Source organism: Lissotriton vulgaris, chromosome 11 (genome assembly GCF_964263255.1).
Source record: "Lissotriton vulgaris chromosome 11, aLisVul1.2, whole genome shotgun sequence".
Lineage (NCBI taxonomy): Eukaryota > Metazoa > Chordata > Amphibia > Caudata > Salamandridae > Lissotriton > Lissotriton vulgaris.
This window is the reverse complement of record NC_141699.1, coordinates 940,694,199-940,710,511: the sequence shown is the minus strand read 5'-3', so window position 1 is coordinate 940,710,511 and position 16,313 is coordinate 940,694,199. Positions and strand designations below refer to the sequence as shown.

Genomic DNA, 16,313 nt, shown 5'->3' with positions numbered 1-16,313 from the left:
ATAAGAGCCCACAAGGACAAGTATACATTCAAGGATTACTCAGGACCCTGCTCAGGGTCTGGATACATTTACCAGTGGAAGTAAGACTGTAACCATCTGCCTACTCCATAGGGTTGAGAGGTGGATAAACGGTGTTTGGACGAAATATCAGATTAGAAACATTGAGTTGCAGAACTATCAGGGAAACCTTTTGTGATACAAAAATATCATGATGTAGAAATATCTTTGTCAAGAGTTCGATTTTTCAGGTAAGTAATATAATTTTCAATAATATTGATGTTGTGAATATTGTCTTCTATAATATCGTTTTAAAAAATATTGTTTTTTTTGGGGGAGGAGCCAAGATGGCGGCGGAGACGGACGTGTAGTCTCCCGGCTCCCGGCTCCCCGAGCCTTTGTTTCCCGCACAGTTATCCTGTCTAATATCCTGCCGTCTCGTACCAGCGGGATGTTGGGGAAAGTGTGCCGATGCTGTTGGTGTTCCTCCGGTGTCATTACCTGTCTGCTAACCTGAGAATTCGTCGAATTGACCCGCCGGCGTCTGCCCTGGCCCTGGAACCGTGATCTGCGCTATCATGCGCCGCCTGTGATAACTGAAGCTGCGGGGGTCGCCTGTGCTGAACGGAGCGGACGACCGGCAACGGGCTGTGTGGCCGTTTGCATCGGACACCTGCGTGGAGGGTGAATACTGGCCGGCTGTGATTCCAATTTACTGCTCTCCGTCGATGGGACGTTGAAGGTGAGCCGCGCTTTGTTTCCTCCGGCATCGGAGGTGTACCGGCTGCCGGAGCTCCTCTACTAGCTCGTCTCTGCCTTGGCCGAACGGAAGGGGGTCTCTCGTTGTGGGCCGTTTACGATCACGGTTCCTTACTGTCCCGGGGTAATTGACCCCTGCAACATAGCGCTACCCTCGCCAGGCAACCCCTACCACCCCCTGACGACAGGACTATGGCGGCCGGCTCCTCAGTGGTGATGGCGGATGGCGCCTCGACTCCTGCCCGGTGTGCCCAGCACGTACCCGAGTGGAATGCTGACCTGTCTGCCGCGCCTCGCAACGCGGAGGTGATGGAAGACCAATCGACTTTAACCTGCGCCTCTGTTCTTATTGCTCTTGCTCAACTGAGGAACGAGTGGTGTGAGAGTTCAAGACTGTTGGGGGAGAAACTGGACGGACTTGCAGCCAGATCGGGTTATTCTTTGCCAGTCCACTCTTCTCGCTGCGTTGATCAGCCTCCGCTGATCCCTGGCTGTGAAACTTTGTTGCTGCAACAGTGTGTGATGCAACAGCTTCCTGGCGGTGATACTATGTGTGGACTGAGACTCGACCACACCAGTGCTGTTACAATGTCTCCCTCCCCGGAGCAACCTACAGCCTCGCCCACGGCATTCATGGAGCCGCTGCTGCAACAACGGATTAGCCTGGCTGACTGCGCTTATCCCGCAGCGACACCGCTAAACTGTGTATTTCAACGTACTGCCGCTTTGACAATGCAGCTCCTGTTGGTTGTCGGCTTTGTTTGGGACTGGCGACGCCCATCTTGTCTTTGGACATTTCTTCTTCACCGAATGCGGCCATTTTGTCTTTGCGTTCTAGTGGGGGCGGATCTTTTGAGAGAGCCATGTACTGGGACATTTCTGTGAACTGGCCAGGGCTAGGACAATTCTTCGTTACTGAAAGACGCCGGTCTGGCGGGTGGGGTCTCGAGACGGAGCTCTTCTTTACTATGTTCTGTCGCTCTATGGGATTATTCTCCCCAATCTCTCCTGTGACTGTGGATTATTGTGGGGGTTTCTCTACCGCATGTGGGTGTGTTTTATGGCTGGGAACCCGGTAGACTCGGGCTTTGTCCCCTTTCTGATACCAATTGGCGTTTATGTAATGGCCAGCACTGGAGGACTCCTCTTGATAGATCTTTACTCTTGGCTGATAGAGACTCGCACTGCAGCGCTTCCTTATGGTGTATGGTGGCGGGACATGGTACCTTCCCCGCTTTCTGTTGTACTCGCTACTTATTGTTTGAACTGCATCACACGAGGTGGAGTGACGTATGTCTTTGGTGGTGGGTGGTGACTCGGGAGGGGACACCTCTTTAAGGCATGCTGCTGTGTTCGGTGTGATCTCTCCCTATTTCACTTCTTATTTGATTCTATCCAACCTTGTTATTGTGTATAGGGAGGGAGATGCTTTATGGCTGGGAATCCGGGAGACTTGGTATTTGGTGGGCTCCTCCCCACTTTTTCCTTTTTATGAGAGTTTTAGATTAGATTATTCTTTTCTTACTCTCTATTTCTCATGTGAAATTCTTATTCTTTTTCCTTTTTCTCTCCTTTGCTTCTTGCTCTATATTTCGGGTTTATTGGGCGACAGACACACTGCTGCGGGGGGGGTGGGGGTAGGCCGTAGCCTCTGCATGCGTGTAGGCTGGGGGGTTGGGGGAAGGGATTTTAGTTTTTTGGTTTCGGTTTCTATGGTGCCTGGTTTTTCTTTTCTGTTTTAGTTTCTCCCTTTTTCTTCTATCTTGGGTCCGTGTCTGCAATTGTTGAGAGGTAGGTGGCGGTGGATACTGGGTGTGGTGTTTGGTATTGCACTACTACTGCACATACTTCGCGCCGTCATGCTGCCGGTGATGATTGGACTCTTGATTATTTTGATTACGACATAAAGGTGTCGCTACCGTTACGTCAAGCTTACACGGACTTCCTCTGCTTAGTTTATTGTTTAAGTAAATGTACCAATATGTCGGACTTTGATTGTTGCTCCAAAAAATTTAAAACAAACCTTCACTACTCCTGAGACACAGTGTCGCGATGACCTACAGTGTAATTCTTAAATGCTTGTTTATCGTAACAATGTGTTACTGTGTCAAGTATTGCATGCTTTGGTGCCCCAAACGTATTCGTGGCCGGCCTGCTGGTTGTGGGCCCGTATTTGTTCATTTATTACTGCACAATAAAGGTTGCCAAAAAAAAAAAAATATATATATATATATATTGTTTTTAATTATCTTAATTAATTATAGTTATGTGTTTTTTCATATATTAATTTAATGTATTGTTTGTATAATTATTAATAATATTTTTAAATATAGTTTGTAATTTTAAGTGATTTATATTTTTTGTTGTTTAATTGCTACTTGTAATTTACATTGTTGCAGCGGATTTCTACGTATTTAGGGGTGTAGGGTGGTAAGTTAATTATAATTAATTCATAATTAATGTCTTAGTAATTATTTAATTGATTATTAATTCTGTAAATTGTGTAAACGTATTTTTGAAGTTGTATATTAGGTGTGGGATGCTGGATTTGTAGGGGTAAAGAGTGGGAAGTTAATAAGGTAATAATTAATTAGCAATTTATAAAGTATTAATCAACTAACTGATTATTAATTATGTAAAATATGTAATAATTCTATTTTTGAAGTTATATATAAGATACAGGTGGCTGTGTATGCAGCTGTATAGGGTGGGAAGTTTTGTATTAATTACCAATTACTAATATATTAATAATTAATTAATTGCCTATTAATTATGTCAAATGTGCAATAATTGTATTTGTAAAGTTATATATTAGGTTAGGGCTGCTGGGTTTGTAGGGGTATATGGGTGGAAGTTAGTTAAGTAATAATTAACAATGAATTACTAATGTGATATTAATAATTGTTTATTAAAATGTAAATTGTGTAATAGTTATATTTGTAACTGTTGGGTTTGTAGGGCTATTAGGTGGGACATTTTTTTTAAAATAATGATTATCTAATTATTACTTTATTAATTATTTAAATGATTAATGAATATGTAAATTGTGCATTAAATGTATTTGTAAGTTAGATATTAGGTGTGGGCTGTTGGGTTTGTAGGGGTATAGGGTGCAAAGTTAATTCATAATTATTTAACTATTAATGCTAAAACTATGAAATACAATTTTTTGGTTGTTGATAATTTTTGTTGTGTTGCATTTGTTTATTTTAGTTATATTTTAAGCGTGGGCTGCTAGGTGTGTGGGGGTATGGTGTGGTAATTTAATTGAATAATAAATAAATGATATTTTTTAAATTGATTATTGTGTTCACTAATCATGTTAATTGTTTAATTATTTTCCATTTTAATATATATAATTGTTTTTGGTTAATTGATAAAGTTCATATTAAGAGATTTAAATTTGTTTTAAATTACTAGGGTTACATTTCATATATATTATGTGTTAGAAGTGAAGTACTTTCCCTTCTGTTACATAGACTGGTGTGGGAATAGTACATTTTATCCCTTCAAAGTCAAACGCTTTCCCTCGTGGTTTAAAGATTGGAGTGGGAACATTAAATGTTACCCATCCAAAATAAATAAACTATATTTTTGTAATCAATATTTTGACCCAATATTTATGTACCTCGATATTGTTGGAGTCAAAATTCGGTCAGAAATCCGATCATCAAGGCCCTTAAAAATTTTAATCATGCCATTGACTAGAACATTTTAGCAATCAGATCAACTGATGAGACAGTGTTCATACAGAAATCCCTAAGCACAAAGCCGTCATAGCTGTTCACACCCAAAGACTCCTTATTTTGCACTTGCTTGTAAGTGTAGTGAAACATCATAATATATATAAATATATCTTTATATATAGATATATATATGTATATTTTGGTGCTAGAGATTCATGTTTACTATCTATCTCTATCAGCCTTCAAGGAAAACCAGAATGATAGCAATAACAAGAGAATCTTAGTAACCCAAATAGCACAAATATGTGCCTCACTATTAACATTTACAAATTAAGTCAATGAAGTAAGTTTAAATATTTACCCTGATATGATTCAGGACTTATAAGGGTGAAATAAATTGTGAGATTGTTTATTGACATGGCACTCTATATCGCAAAATTAACAAGCAAATTGAGAAGCGTCCGAGAGCTTGGCAACAACATTCATCTAAGCTCCATACGTGTAGTTACTAACATGCCCTATGTTTTCACAAAAGACAGAGAATACATAGGTCTGTGCATTCAAAAGTGACCTGTATATGTATACAGTATCTCACACAATTGAGTACTAATTGATCAGTACAGTGTATCTAGCCCTAGTCAGTTGGTGAAAGGTGTGATTCTTTGATGTTTGGTTGCAGCAAGCTTGGTAGGTCCTGCATCTCTGCAGAGCCAGACAGGTTACAAGAAATAACAATTATGGCTCAGACATATTACTACAGGACTCTGGGCACTCAGGTTGTTGATGAGCCTGAGATCAGTGCCAGGCAGGATAGAAGCTAGGTTGGAAGTACAGGGCTAAATGGGGAGGTGGGGTAGAAAAATTCCTCATCCAATTGTGCAATTGCAGGGTTCATCTTACACAGCATCTTCCAATTTATGGTGAGATACAAATAGTCCATTGCAACAATCTTGGTCAGTGTCTCTGAACTCTTTGGCATGGCTGGTGGTTTCCATCACACATTGTTGGCAGTGGCAGGACTGACCAGCTGAACTTTAGTAGGGCATCAGCCTCAGGTCCAGGCAGAAGAAGGTCCCTGATCAGGATGAGAGTCTCAGAGAGCTTTGGTAGGGATACATTTTATATGTCCAGTCTATGTCACCAGGCAGCAGCTCACTGCCAATCACAAATAAGGGATCTTTATCGATCAAACATCCAGTCACCCAGGTTGAACCAGACAGCAACCTCTGCAGTCCACGTGGCCTCATGTCATCACACAAAGAGGTATTCATTGAAGAACCACTTCGGTTAAAAACTTGTATATCCTCTCCAGACAATTCTGGGGAGGAACAGTTTGGGGATTGTATGTCCTTGTTGTTTCCAATCTAAAGATTGCATTCCTCTTTTATACTAAAAGATATTTGTGATCATTGTATTGTATTGTAATTACTTTTATATAGTGTTTACTACCCTTTATGAGGCATCAAATCGCTTTTCCGGCGAGTAGCATGCTACTCCGGAACCCATCAAGGATTAGTGGTTAATTAGTATACTGAATTATGAAAGTAATTTGAGTGGTGAATATGTTAGTCAGTTTTTTAGATTGAGAAGGATACTGGAGGGATAGAAGCAGGACAAATATTTGCATTTATATAGCGCTTGCTACCCCTGATGGGGAGTTGAAGCGATTTTTCTGTGAGTAGCATGCTACTCCGGAACCCTTAAAGGATAAAGGGTGAATTAGTATAGTGAAATATAAAAGCAATTTGAGTGGGGGATATGTTAGTCAGCTATCTGTATTGAGAAGGATAGTGGGGGATGGAAGAGGGAAAAAAGTTTGCATTTAGATAGCGCTTGCTACCCTGATGGGATGCTGAAGCTTTTTTTCGGTGAGAAGCACGCTTCTCCAAAACCCATATAAGATTAGTGGTGAAGTAGTATAGTGAAATATGAAAGCAATTTGAGAGGTGGATATGTTAGTCAGTTGCTTGGATTGATGGTGGTTATGTGGGGAAGAGCCAATTCTTGAGTAGTTTTCTGAAGTTAAGGTAGTTATCCTTGCATCTTATGTTAGGGGTAAAGAGTTCCATAGTTTTGCTGCTTGAACAGAGAAGGATGTGCCACCCATGTTTTTTTTCTTGTACTTTGGGGTTTGGAGGCGAGGTGCCACTCTGGAGCGGAGGTTTCTTTGTTGAATCAGTTTGGTGAGGTTGTTCCTGATGAAGAGCGGTCCTGTTCCATGTATCGCTTTGTGGGTGATACAAAGCAGCTTGAATGTGGATCTTCTGGCAATTGGTAACTAATGCAGGGATTTCAAGGCAGGGGAGATGTGGTCTTGTGGTTTTATATGTAAGAGTAGTCTTGCAGCCGAGGTCTGAATCGGTTGAAGTCTTTTCATGGTCGTTAAAGGTGATCCGTGGTAGAGGCTATTGGCGTAATCGAGTTTGGACAGAACAAGGGAGATGGTAGCCTAGACCTTGTGTGGAAATCCCACATGGGGGAAGATTTGTCGCTGAGTTTTTATAGTAGCAAAGCTTGATCTTGGTAGTTTGACTTCTTGGGCATTCATTGATAGCTTTGAGCCCATGGTCATTCCAAGGTTTCTTACTTCCTTCAATCCTTTAGGCAGTGTTCCCAGATCATCAGGCCACTCGGCAAGCGACAGGTAACTGTAATACCAGGACCACTGGAGATGATTGTGATCATTTTTCCAGCTGGACTCATTAAAATATTCTCAATAATTTTCTTATTCAGAATTCAAATGATGTTTGCAGATATCAACTTTTGTTACAAAAAATCAATAAACATAAAAGGGGTCCCTCTTACCTGAGATAACAGGACTTGATTTACACAGAAGGTCACATGGCATCATTATGAGTAGTGCTGCTGCTGCTTCTGCACCACACAATCTATAATTATGCTGACAGAGGCCCACACCTAAGATGTGGGGGGCTGTTGCGAGGAGAACTAATGTCTGAGAGGTCACTAACAAGGCCCAGTAGAGCGTCAGAGTCATAGTTTGGGGGTTAAATGGATTTTGATATCTCAAATGTCCCAATATGGAACCCCAATGGTGGTGGGGTGCATTAAATGTCACATCTAGCTGGGGACTTACAGCTATTCACCGGTAGAGTAAAACGTTTGGCATGCCATGGCCAGCCCCCATCTCATCACCTCTTATCTCACAGAAGGTGTTCTTCTCTAACAAGTACTCTCGCACAGCTTGCCAGCCAGGGTTTAAAGAACCAGGGTTCAAAGAATCTTCCCCTGTTATATAAATAGATCATTTTGGAACAACAATAATTTTTATAAGTACAGCTCTACCTAAAATTGACCGTGGTGATATTTTAGAAATTCCAGCAAATATTCATCCGAGTTTACTAACATAGTACTCAAAGCCTTCTTGACTGTAGTAAAATAATTGCTTAAATATATGATCCCATAAAGTGACCTACTCATTGATATTTTGTACAGTCTCATTTGATTCTTCATCAAAAAGAAGTATATTTGTCCTATTTATTTGGGGAATTAGGAGTGCTGACACTGCCTTGTATGGGCATCTTGAAACTTATCACTTTCAGTGACGTCCAGTACATGTTATCTATTTAACATCATTATAATTCTGTCACACAGTGCAAATTTTCTTTTGGATGCAGGTTCTTCAGAAAAGAGGGTTGCAGACAGTCTTCCTTGCAAGAATCCTTGCCATGCCAAGTTGATGCAGCCACGGCTTCTCTTTGAATTCACTAGAAATAAATAATAATGGTGTTATTCTCTGAAAAATGCACAGCTCCACATGAATACAAAAAAATAATGATTTACAAAGAGAGACTGAGGCAAAAGAATATCACCGTTATAACTGTAGTGGGCACTGGTTAAGCTACAAATACAGTGGTGCACGAATCTGGAAGACCAGCCATCTTAATCTTCCACTCTGAAGAAATTCCATCAACAACAATGAAATATGATTCAGCACACACCCTATGTCATTTTATGTAATCATATACAGGTTTAATTTAAAGTATGGCATGTAGACATTACAGTGAACATATGATGCACAGACTCAAAGAGGATTATTTCTTTAAAATGAGATTCCTTTATTCATGATCTTCTCGTTATAATTTCTTCATTTTATTTTGTAGTAGCATATGCGTTTCGTCCAAACAGGCCTTCTTCAGGGCTACCAAACACAGACAATTTATACAAATATTTAAAATCATTATGCCAAATAAACATTGACATTGCATTGGCTTTACATAAAACGTCACAAAACATACATGCGTTAAATCACCAAATCAAATTATTAGTGCGTCATAATGTTTAAAAAAAGTAAGGCAAACTCTGTCACAAGGTGTTTTTTTCCCATATTCACTGTGCATTAATTCTATAGTCATTGAATTTATTAAATAATTTTTACCAAGAGAATGTTGGCCTAATGGCACTTCGTGTGCCTATTCTACTAGGTAGTCCTTATGTTGATCAAGATAACATTGATCAAGTGAAAGGGTGAAAAGGTCCATTTACCTAAACATAAAGCGTTTTTTGTAAATTAAATTAACAGTATAAAAACTGGTTGAAAACTCTGGGGACCCAGGATAGCCATCAATATATTTATTCTACATGATTCAACTGAATCGAACCTTTAAATACTCTATCCTCTATGTGTTGTAATGATATGGTAAATCGTTTGTTAGGAGATTGGACGGAGGGGGAAGATGGCGGCTGAGTGAGACGCTCGGTCGGAGCGCTCCTCACAGAGAGACCTGGTATACTAATTAAATGGTGTTATGGAGCACGAAGAAACCATGAAAGAAGTGTAAGAAGAGGATAAGTACGCAAAGATTAAGTGATTCTTATACACGGAGAAGCGCGGTGGTTCTTATACACGGAGAAGCGCGGTGAAGCAAAAAGAATGTTAACAGTGCAACCAACCAACCCACCATAGCGAGAACGGACAAACGCCAAATTGCCGGTTCATAGCCGGTTTGCAACCTCATAGCCGCGTAGCCTTGCAGCCTTACGGACTCGGAAAAAACAACAATTGGCAGATGGTCGGTTACCTCAATGAGAAGGAGTTGGCGGCGGAGTACGCAGGAAATGCTGTTTCTTCGGCGGGAGGACAGGGGAAGGTCCCAGAACACTCGGTGAGCCCCGTTAGCGTCTGGGCGGAGGCTGGGAAAGCGAAAGCGGCACACAGAAGAGTGTGTGGAAGACTGGGTTTCCTGTTCCGTGGAATCAGCGGCAGAGACAGCACCAGCATCGGCATAGGTAACGGCTGCAGCGAGGTAAAACAGTGGGCTCAGAGAGCAGTAATAAGTGGTATTGACGTTCAAGAAGAACTTTGGGTAAATGAAATATTTAGTCAGGTAATCAAACCAAGTCAGACAGGAAGGAAAGGAGAGATTAATGAGACACTGGGAAAAGTGAATTTAAAGAGAAACATAGCTATAAGTCAGAAAAAAAGAGCAGTGTTCAGCTTTACGACCCACATGAATAAGAAGGTACAGGAGGAGGAGGATAAAATAAAGGCTTTGAGTAATGAGGAGGAAATAGAAGCTAAAACACAGATTTTCCGAGGTAAAGGCACAGATGGCACAGATGATACAAAGAAACCGGACATTCTGAAAGAGAAAAGCGAAGTAGTTGTGACCTCAACTTATTCTCTTAGGAACAGAAACTTCCTTAAACAAGAACAATACCCTAAGAATATTACCCCCAGGGAAGTTAAAAGAAGGAAGACAAAAAAATCATCTCTAGAACGCACAAAAAAGGTCTTAAAATTACCCGGAGATAAAGCTGACTCAAACCAGAAAATAAAAATTACTCCTTCCTTGAGAACTTTTTTTAAAGTCCAGGTACAAAAGATAAAAGAGGCTGAGGAAATAAATACATTGGTACCAGCAGTGGATACATTTAAAGGAAAAAGTTTATCACTAGATGAAAAGAGGGAGGGGTATCACGTCTCACAAAAGGAGTCTCTCCTAAAATCACAAAGTCCGAACACAAAACTTTCCTTAAACTCGGATACTAAAGCTGGAAGAGAAGTAAAAAATCTGAATACAACTACATCTCAAATAGAACAGCAAGAGCAGCAAGAAATGGCTGAAGGTGGTGTATCGACAACTAAGGTTACCTCAGTCACGACTCAAGAAGAAGGAGATTTAGAAGACACGCTGCCTGAGAATAATGAGGTAACAGAGGAACAAGTGACCGAGAAGGAAGGTCTGATGAGCCCTAAAAGTTCTAGGAGGCAAACAAATGATATGCTTGAAAAAATATGGAATGAAATGAGGGACAAATTCGCCATATCAGAGGCGAAACAAGATAAAATTCAAGAAGCATGTGAGAAACTGGATTGTAAACTGAATGCACTGGGGGAGAGAGTAACAGCGATAGAAGGTGAAGTGGCTAAATTGAGCAATAGAGTGGAGAGCAACAGAAAGGAAATCCATTCACTGAGACAAGAGGGTAAATTCATAAATGAAAAAATGGAATCGTTGGAAAATCAAGCTAGAAAAAATAACATAAGAGTTCTGAATGTTCCAGAAAATAAAGAGGGTAATGATATTAAGAAATTTATTGTGGAACTACTTGTGGAACATTTCCCCTGGTGCGAAGCAGAAACATTAAATGAAGACATACAAAGAGTCCATAGAGACCCTTATGGAAAGCCCAAAGAAAGAAAAAACCCGAGGAAAATTCTTATAAATTTCAAAACGTATACCTTAAAGGAGAGAATTTTGGGCGAAGCCCTGAAAGAGGGAACTTTCAAAAAAGACTCATGGTCATTTCGAATTAGATCAGACATGTCCAAAGCGTCTCAAGACAGGCAATGGGAGCTAGGAAAACTTATGCCAGAGTTTCAATCTCTAGGGGCCACGGTACAAATGAAGTTCCCCCCGTCTTTAAGAATCATGTGAGAAATAAAATGAGGAACATTAAAGATCCAGAAGAAGGGAAAAATCTGATTTCTCTAATGAAAGACACGGTTCAAATGGAAAATGCCACAATTTAAAAGGAAAAAACGCTTTTATCCGCAAATAGGATGTAAATGAGAACAAAGGTTAAAGATAATAGACAAAAATAAAACACCAAAAAAAAAACGAAAGATTTTTGAGTGTATTTACCAGGTCCAGGAAGAGGAGCGGAAAAGGGGCAAATGAAAGCCCCTGAGAAAAAAGAAGAAGGAGGCTTCCCTGGGGAGGGTAAGAACAAATCATTAAAACCAAAAAGCATAAAAAACAAAAACCAAAAAAAGGGTGGGGAGCAAAATAGGGGAAAAAAACCAAAAAATAAATCCTTGATATTGGAAAAGAAATGGAAAAAGAAGAATGTAATATTAAAGTCGAGTGCTACCAAAACGTACCGGAACGCCTATTGGAAAAAAATGAATATTAAAGAAAATGGGGGAGACTAGCAGAACCATAAAAATATTATGCTGGAATGTTAATGGTATGAGAACAAAAAGTAGAAGAAACAAAATCTTGGAATATTTAAAATCATCTGAATGTGAAATCATCATACTTCAAGAAACACATTTACTGAAAGAAGAATGGGATCAGGAACTGAAAAACAGAGGATGGGTAGACGCATATATATGTACAAATCAAAGCTGCAATATTAAAGGGGTAATTATTATTCTAAAAAAATCCCTAAAGGCAAATATTGAATCGTCACAAGTTGATAAGAAAGGAAGATGGGTAGTAGCAAAAATAAAACTAGGAGATACTACATACACAATAGGGGGATATTATGGCCCCAATCTTGATGACCCAGAGCCCTTAAAGAACTTGTATACACAACTTCTAACAGCCGATACCCCGGTAATTCTAGGAGGAGACTTTAATCTTATTCCAGACCTTAAAAGTGATAGGTCTCCCCCAGGGAAGAATGTAAACTCATCTAATTTACCGAAGATGAGAGAATGGTTAAGCATATACAAGAGGGATCTAGACCTAGTGGATGTATGGAAAGAAAAGGGAGACAAAAGTCAACCATTTACATTTTATAATAAAAGGCTAGGACACAGGTCAAGAATAGACTTTTTTCTAGTAGACAGGAATCTACTAACAAATATATCAAATCTTATACATATTCCAGCTCACTTATCAGATCATTCAGCTATACAATTAACACTAAAAATCAAAACAACTTATACACAGAAAAGATTTACAGTGGAAAGAGCTATGTTCTCCGAACAAGAAATAGTACAAGCCCTTAAAGAAGAAACTGAATTTTTTTTTGAGAATAATAAAACAGGAACTTCCAAACAAATAGCCTGGGACACGTATAAGGCAGTAATTAGGGGTAAACTACTTAGTTTGGGAGCGTACAGAAATAAGAAATTCAAACAAGAATTACTAGATATAGAGAGATGTATCAATAGCTTAGACACACAAATACACACAGAAATGGATTTGACAAGGAAAGAGAGTCTGCAGAAAGAGAGACAGAAACAAAAGGAATGTTTAAATGATATTCTTGATGATAGAATGAAAGCAAAATGGGAAGCAAGCAAGTTGGCTAAACATGAATTCGGAGAAGGATGCGGGAAGTGGCTTGCATGGAAATTAAAGACAGACTGTATAAGAAATAAAATAAACATCATATGTAAACAAGATCAAACAGGACAAACTACGAAGGAGGATGAAATTAGAAAAGAGTTTGAGACTTTCTTCTCAGAGTTGTACATGGAAGATACAAATCCATCTAAAGACCAAATAGAAAAATACTTACAAGATTTGCCCATATTGAAATTATCAGAGGAGGAGAAAAGGGAGCTGAATAAGGAAATCACTCCTAATGAGGTTAAAGAGATAATAAAATCTCTGAAAAAAGGGAAAGCAGCGGGACCAGACGCATTGCCAAATGAATTATATCAGATGTTAATAGACACACTAGCCCCACAATTAACAGAACTAACAAATTTAATATTAATACAGAAGGAAACATTGCCAGACACATGGAATGATGCAATAATAACAATACTACTAAAACCAGGAAAAGACTCAAAAAATTGTGAATCATATCGACCGATATCTTTGCTCAATGCAGATTATAAAATATTCACTAAAATCATGTCAACAAGATTAGGAAAGATTATACCTCAACTCATACATGCAGATCAGAAAGGGTTCACAAAGCAAAGACAACTACATGAATTGTCACATGAACTCATAAGCACTATAGATCTAGCTGTATCCAATAACACTCCCCTAACAATACTAACGGTCGATGCTGCTAAAGCATTTGATAGAGTGAACTGGGCTTTCCTAAATAGTATAATGACTAATAACAATCTAGGGGAACCCTTTCTTCATATGATAGGCGAAATATATAAAAACCCAAGATCCAAAATTTTGGTAAACGGAAATCTCACAAATAACATAAAAATCGCAAGAGGTACGAGACAGGGGTGCCCTCTTTCCCCTTTGCTTTTTAACCTGTATATAGAACCCCTAGCAAATAAAATCAGACACTGTAATGATATAATCCCCTTTAAATATCAGGAGTGGGAGAAAAAATTAGCATTATACGCAGACGATCTCATGCTATTTACAGAGGAATACGAGGAGTCTAAACCAGCGATAGAAAAAATTATGTCTGATTTTGGTCAAGTTTCTGGTTATTTGGTAAACCATACTAAAACAGAAGTAATGACATGGAATACCAACTTTCACTGCCCCAACATAAAAAAAGAGATAAGATATTTGGGCATTCTGATAAATCAAAACATAGACAAAATAGCACAAAACAACCTAAACAGAGTAGCCCGAGATGTAAGGAAACTTCTTAAAGTATGGTCTAGTTTGCCCTTAAGTTTTATAGGGAAGTCAAACATTCTAAAAATGAACATCCTCCCAAAATTTACTTTTTTGTTCAATAACATTCCACTGCAATTTTAAAAAACTGAACTCAGAAAATTACAGGGAGAACTATCAAGTTTTATATGGGCATCTAAGGGAACCAGAATATCATGGAGGAAGCTAAGAAGAAAAAAAGAGAAAGGAGGTATTGCAAGTCCGGATCTAATGGAATATTGTAAAGCATTCCAATTTAAAAACATAAGGAGTCTTCTGGGGATGCATCAATACTATCCAGAATACTTGCAAATAATTACAGAGGCAGAAGATCATTATTTGTACAAATTTGGACATCAAAAATACTTCAAAAAAGTCAAACTAAAGGTCCTTAAAGAAGCACTTAAACTCTGGTCACAGATTAGATTGACTTTAAAAATTCCCTACTATAGTGCGTTAGCACCAATATGGAATTCTCCAGGAACCCCGATCTGTCTGAAAGACGTAATGGCAAATCCACTAAGACAAAACAATATCAACTATTGGGGTCAACTACTAAATGGCTCAACACTGATCTCTTGGGATGAAATAAATAAAATTACTAACGGGACAATATCCAAATTTAAATATTATCAGTTGAACAGTTGGGCAAGAACAATACCATCACGGGATAGAGACAGCAAGAATTTGGAAATAGAAATGACAAAAACATTACCCATAAAAAAGGAGGTAGCAAAATGGTACTGGACATTTATAGCAGAAGAAGAAGAAAGCTACCAAATAGCAGAACAAACGTGGGGAAAAGATTTGGAAAAGGAAGATCTAGAGAATCTATGGGAAGAGTCAGTAGAGAAATGCTGGTCAACAATAAAATCTGTAAGACTGAAAAGAAATCACTTGTACACCTTGCATAGAGCTTATTGGACCCCGAAAAGACTCTCAAAATTTAAAAATGCAGGAATTAAGAAATGCCCGAAGTGTGGAGAGGAAAGGGCAGATGACATCCACATGTTCTGGAGATGCCCAAAAATAAGAATATTCTGGGAAGCAGTGGGTAAGACTCTAAATCAGATATTCAGAAGACATCTAAAAGTAAGTGAATTTCTTATTCTTTTTGGGATTGCCAACACAATTGATCAAATTGGGCTGACAGTAATGGAACGGAAGCTACTTTTTGTATTAATGGTAATAGCAAGAAGAGAGATATGCATTAAGTGGATTGTTCCAACAGCCCCCTCACATGGGGAATGGATGAATTCGGTTATCAAAACAAACAAACTGGATAGAAGGGGTCATAGGAGTAAAAGGTTTAATTATTGGGAAATTATGGAAAAACATGTAAATCCATAAAAAAAGATATAACATTCTGTCCTATGATTAAGCGAATACACAGTCTGGATTATGAGTATGATACTCATAAGAGTAGCCAAGGTGGCTAGCTCCCTCCTCCCTCGCCCACAGACTTGTGGATATGTAATGGCAAAGGGGTCTCCTCTGAGAAAACAAGGAGAAAGAACATCATATGGCAAGTGAGAAACGGGCGGTGACGGTACGGAAAATATTTCCAGAGGTAGAAACCAAATTTTCCATATACATAAAATTTTCGCAATATGAGGATTAAAAAAAAAAAAGAAAAAAAAAAAAAAAAAAAAAAGATATGGTAAATCTTTTCTTCTTAAGAGGAGGAAAACATTTTAACTTTGGAATAATTTAAGATCTTCCTTCAAGAAATCACAGTATATGGTACTGGAGTACCTGCAATAATGAATACTTTCATTGCCCTGTGAGGTGTATAAAACCAAAATATCTAGAATCAAGATCCATAAGAGAGCAATGATCTATGTACTGATAAAACATTAGTCCTGATATGAACAAGATATACCTTGATAATAGTTCTCACTATATCATGGTGAAATAATAATAGCGGTTGGCATGAAGATTGCCACAACACAAGCTTCAAACCCTGTATATCCTGTAGTAATAGCCTCCGGGTGCACAATTCCCACCCCATGTAGTTGTAGTTGAAATTTTAAAAAATATATTGAAATGCTAAGGAATATCTGTGCATGATAAACACTATTCCTACTTGTAT

The 16,313-nt window shown here is 38.8% G+C and overlaps 1 protein-coding gene across 1 annotated transcript in view; it reads right to left on the bottom strand.

The window, feature by feature from the left end:
- Positions 1 to 2,994: 2,994 nt before the first annotated feature.
- The window catches only part of ANKUB1 (ankyrin repeat and ubiquitin domain containing 1), a 126,207-nt gene continuing 112,888 nt past the window's right edge, over positions 2,995 to 16,313 (bottom strand). The window contains exon 6 of the mRNA XM_086944086.1: positions 2,995 to 8,167. Coding sequence (XP_086800212.1) covers positions 8,083 to 8,167 — 85 coding nt within the window. The 3' untranslated portion in view covers positions 2,995 to 8,082. The remainder of the gene's footprint in view (positions 8,168 to 16,313) is intronic.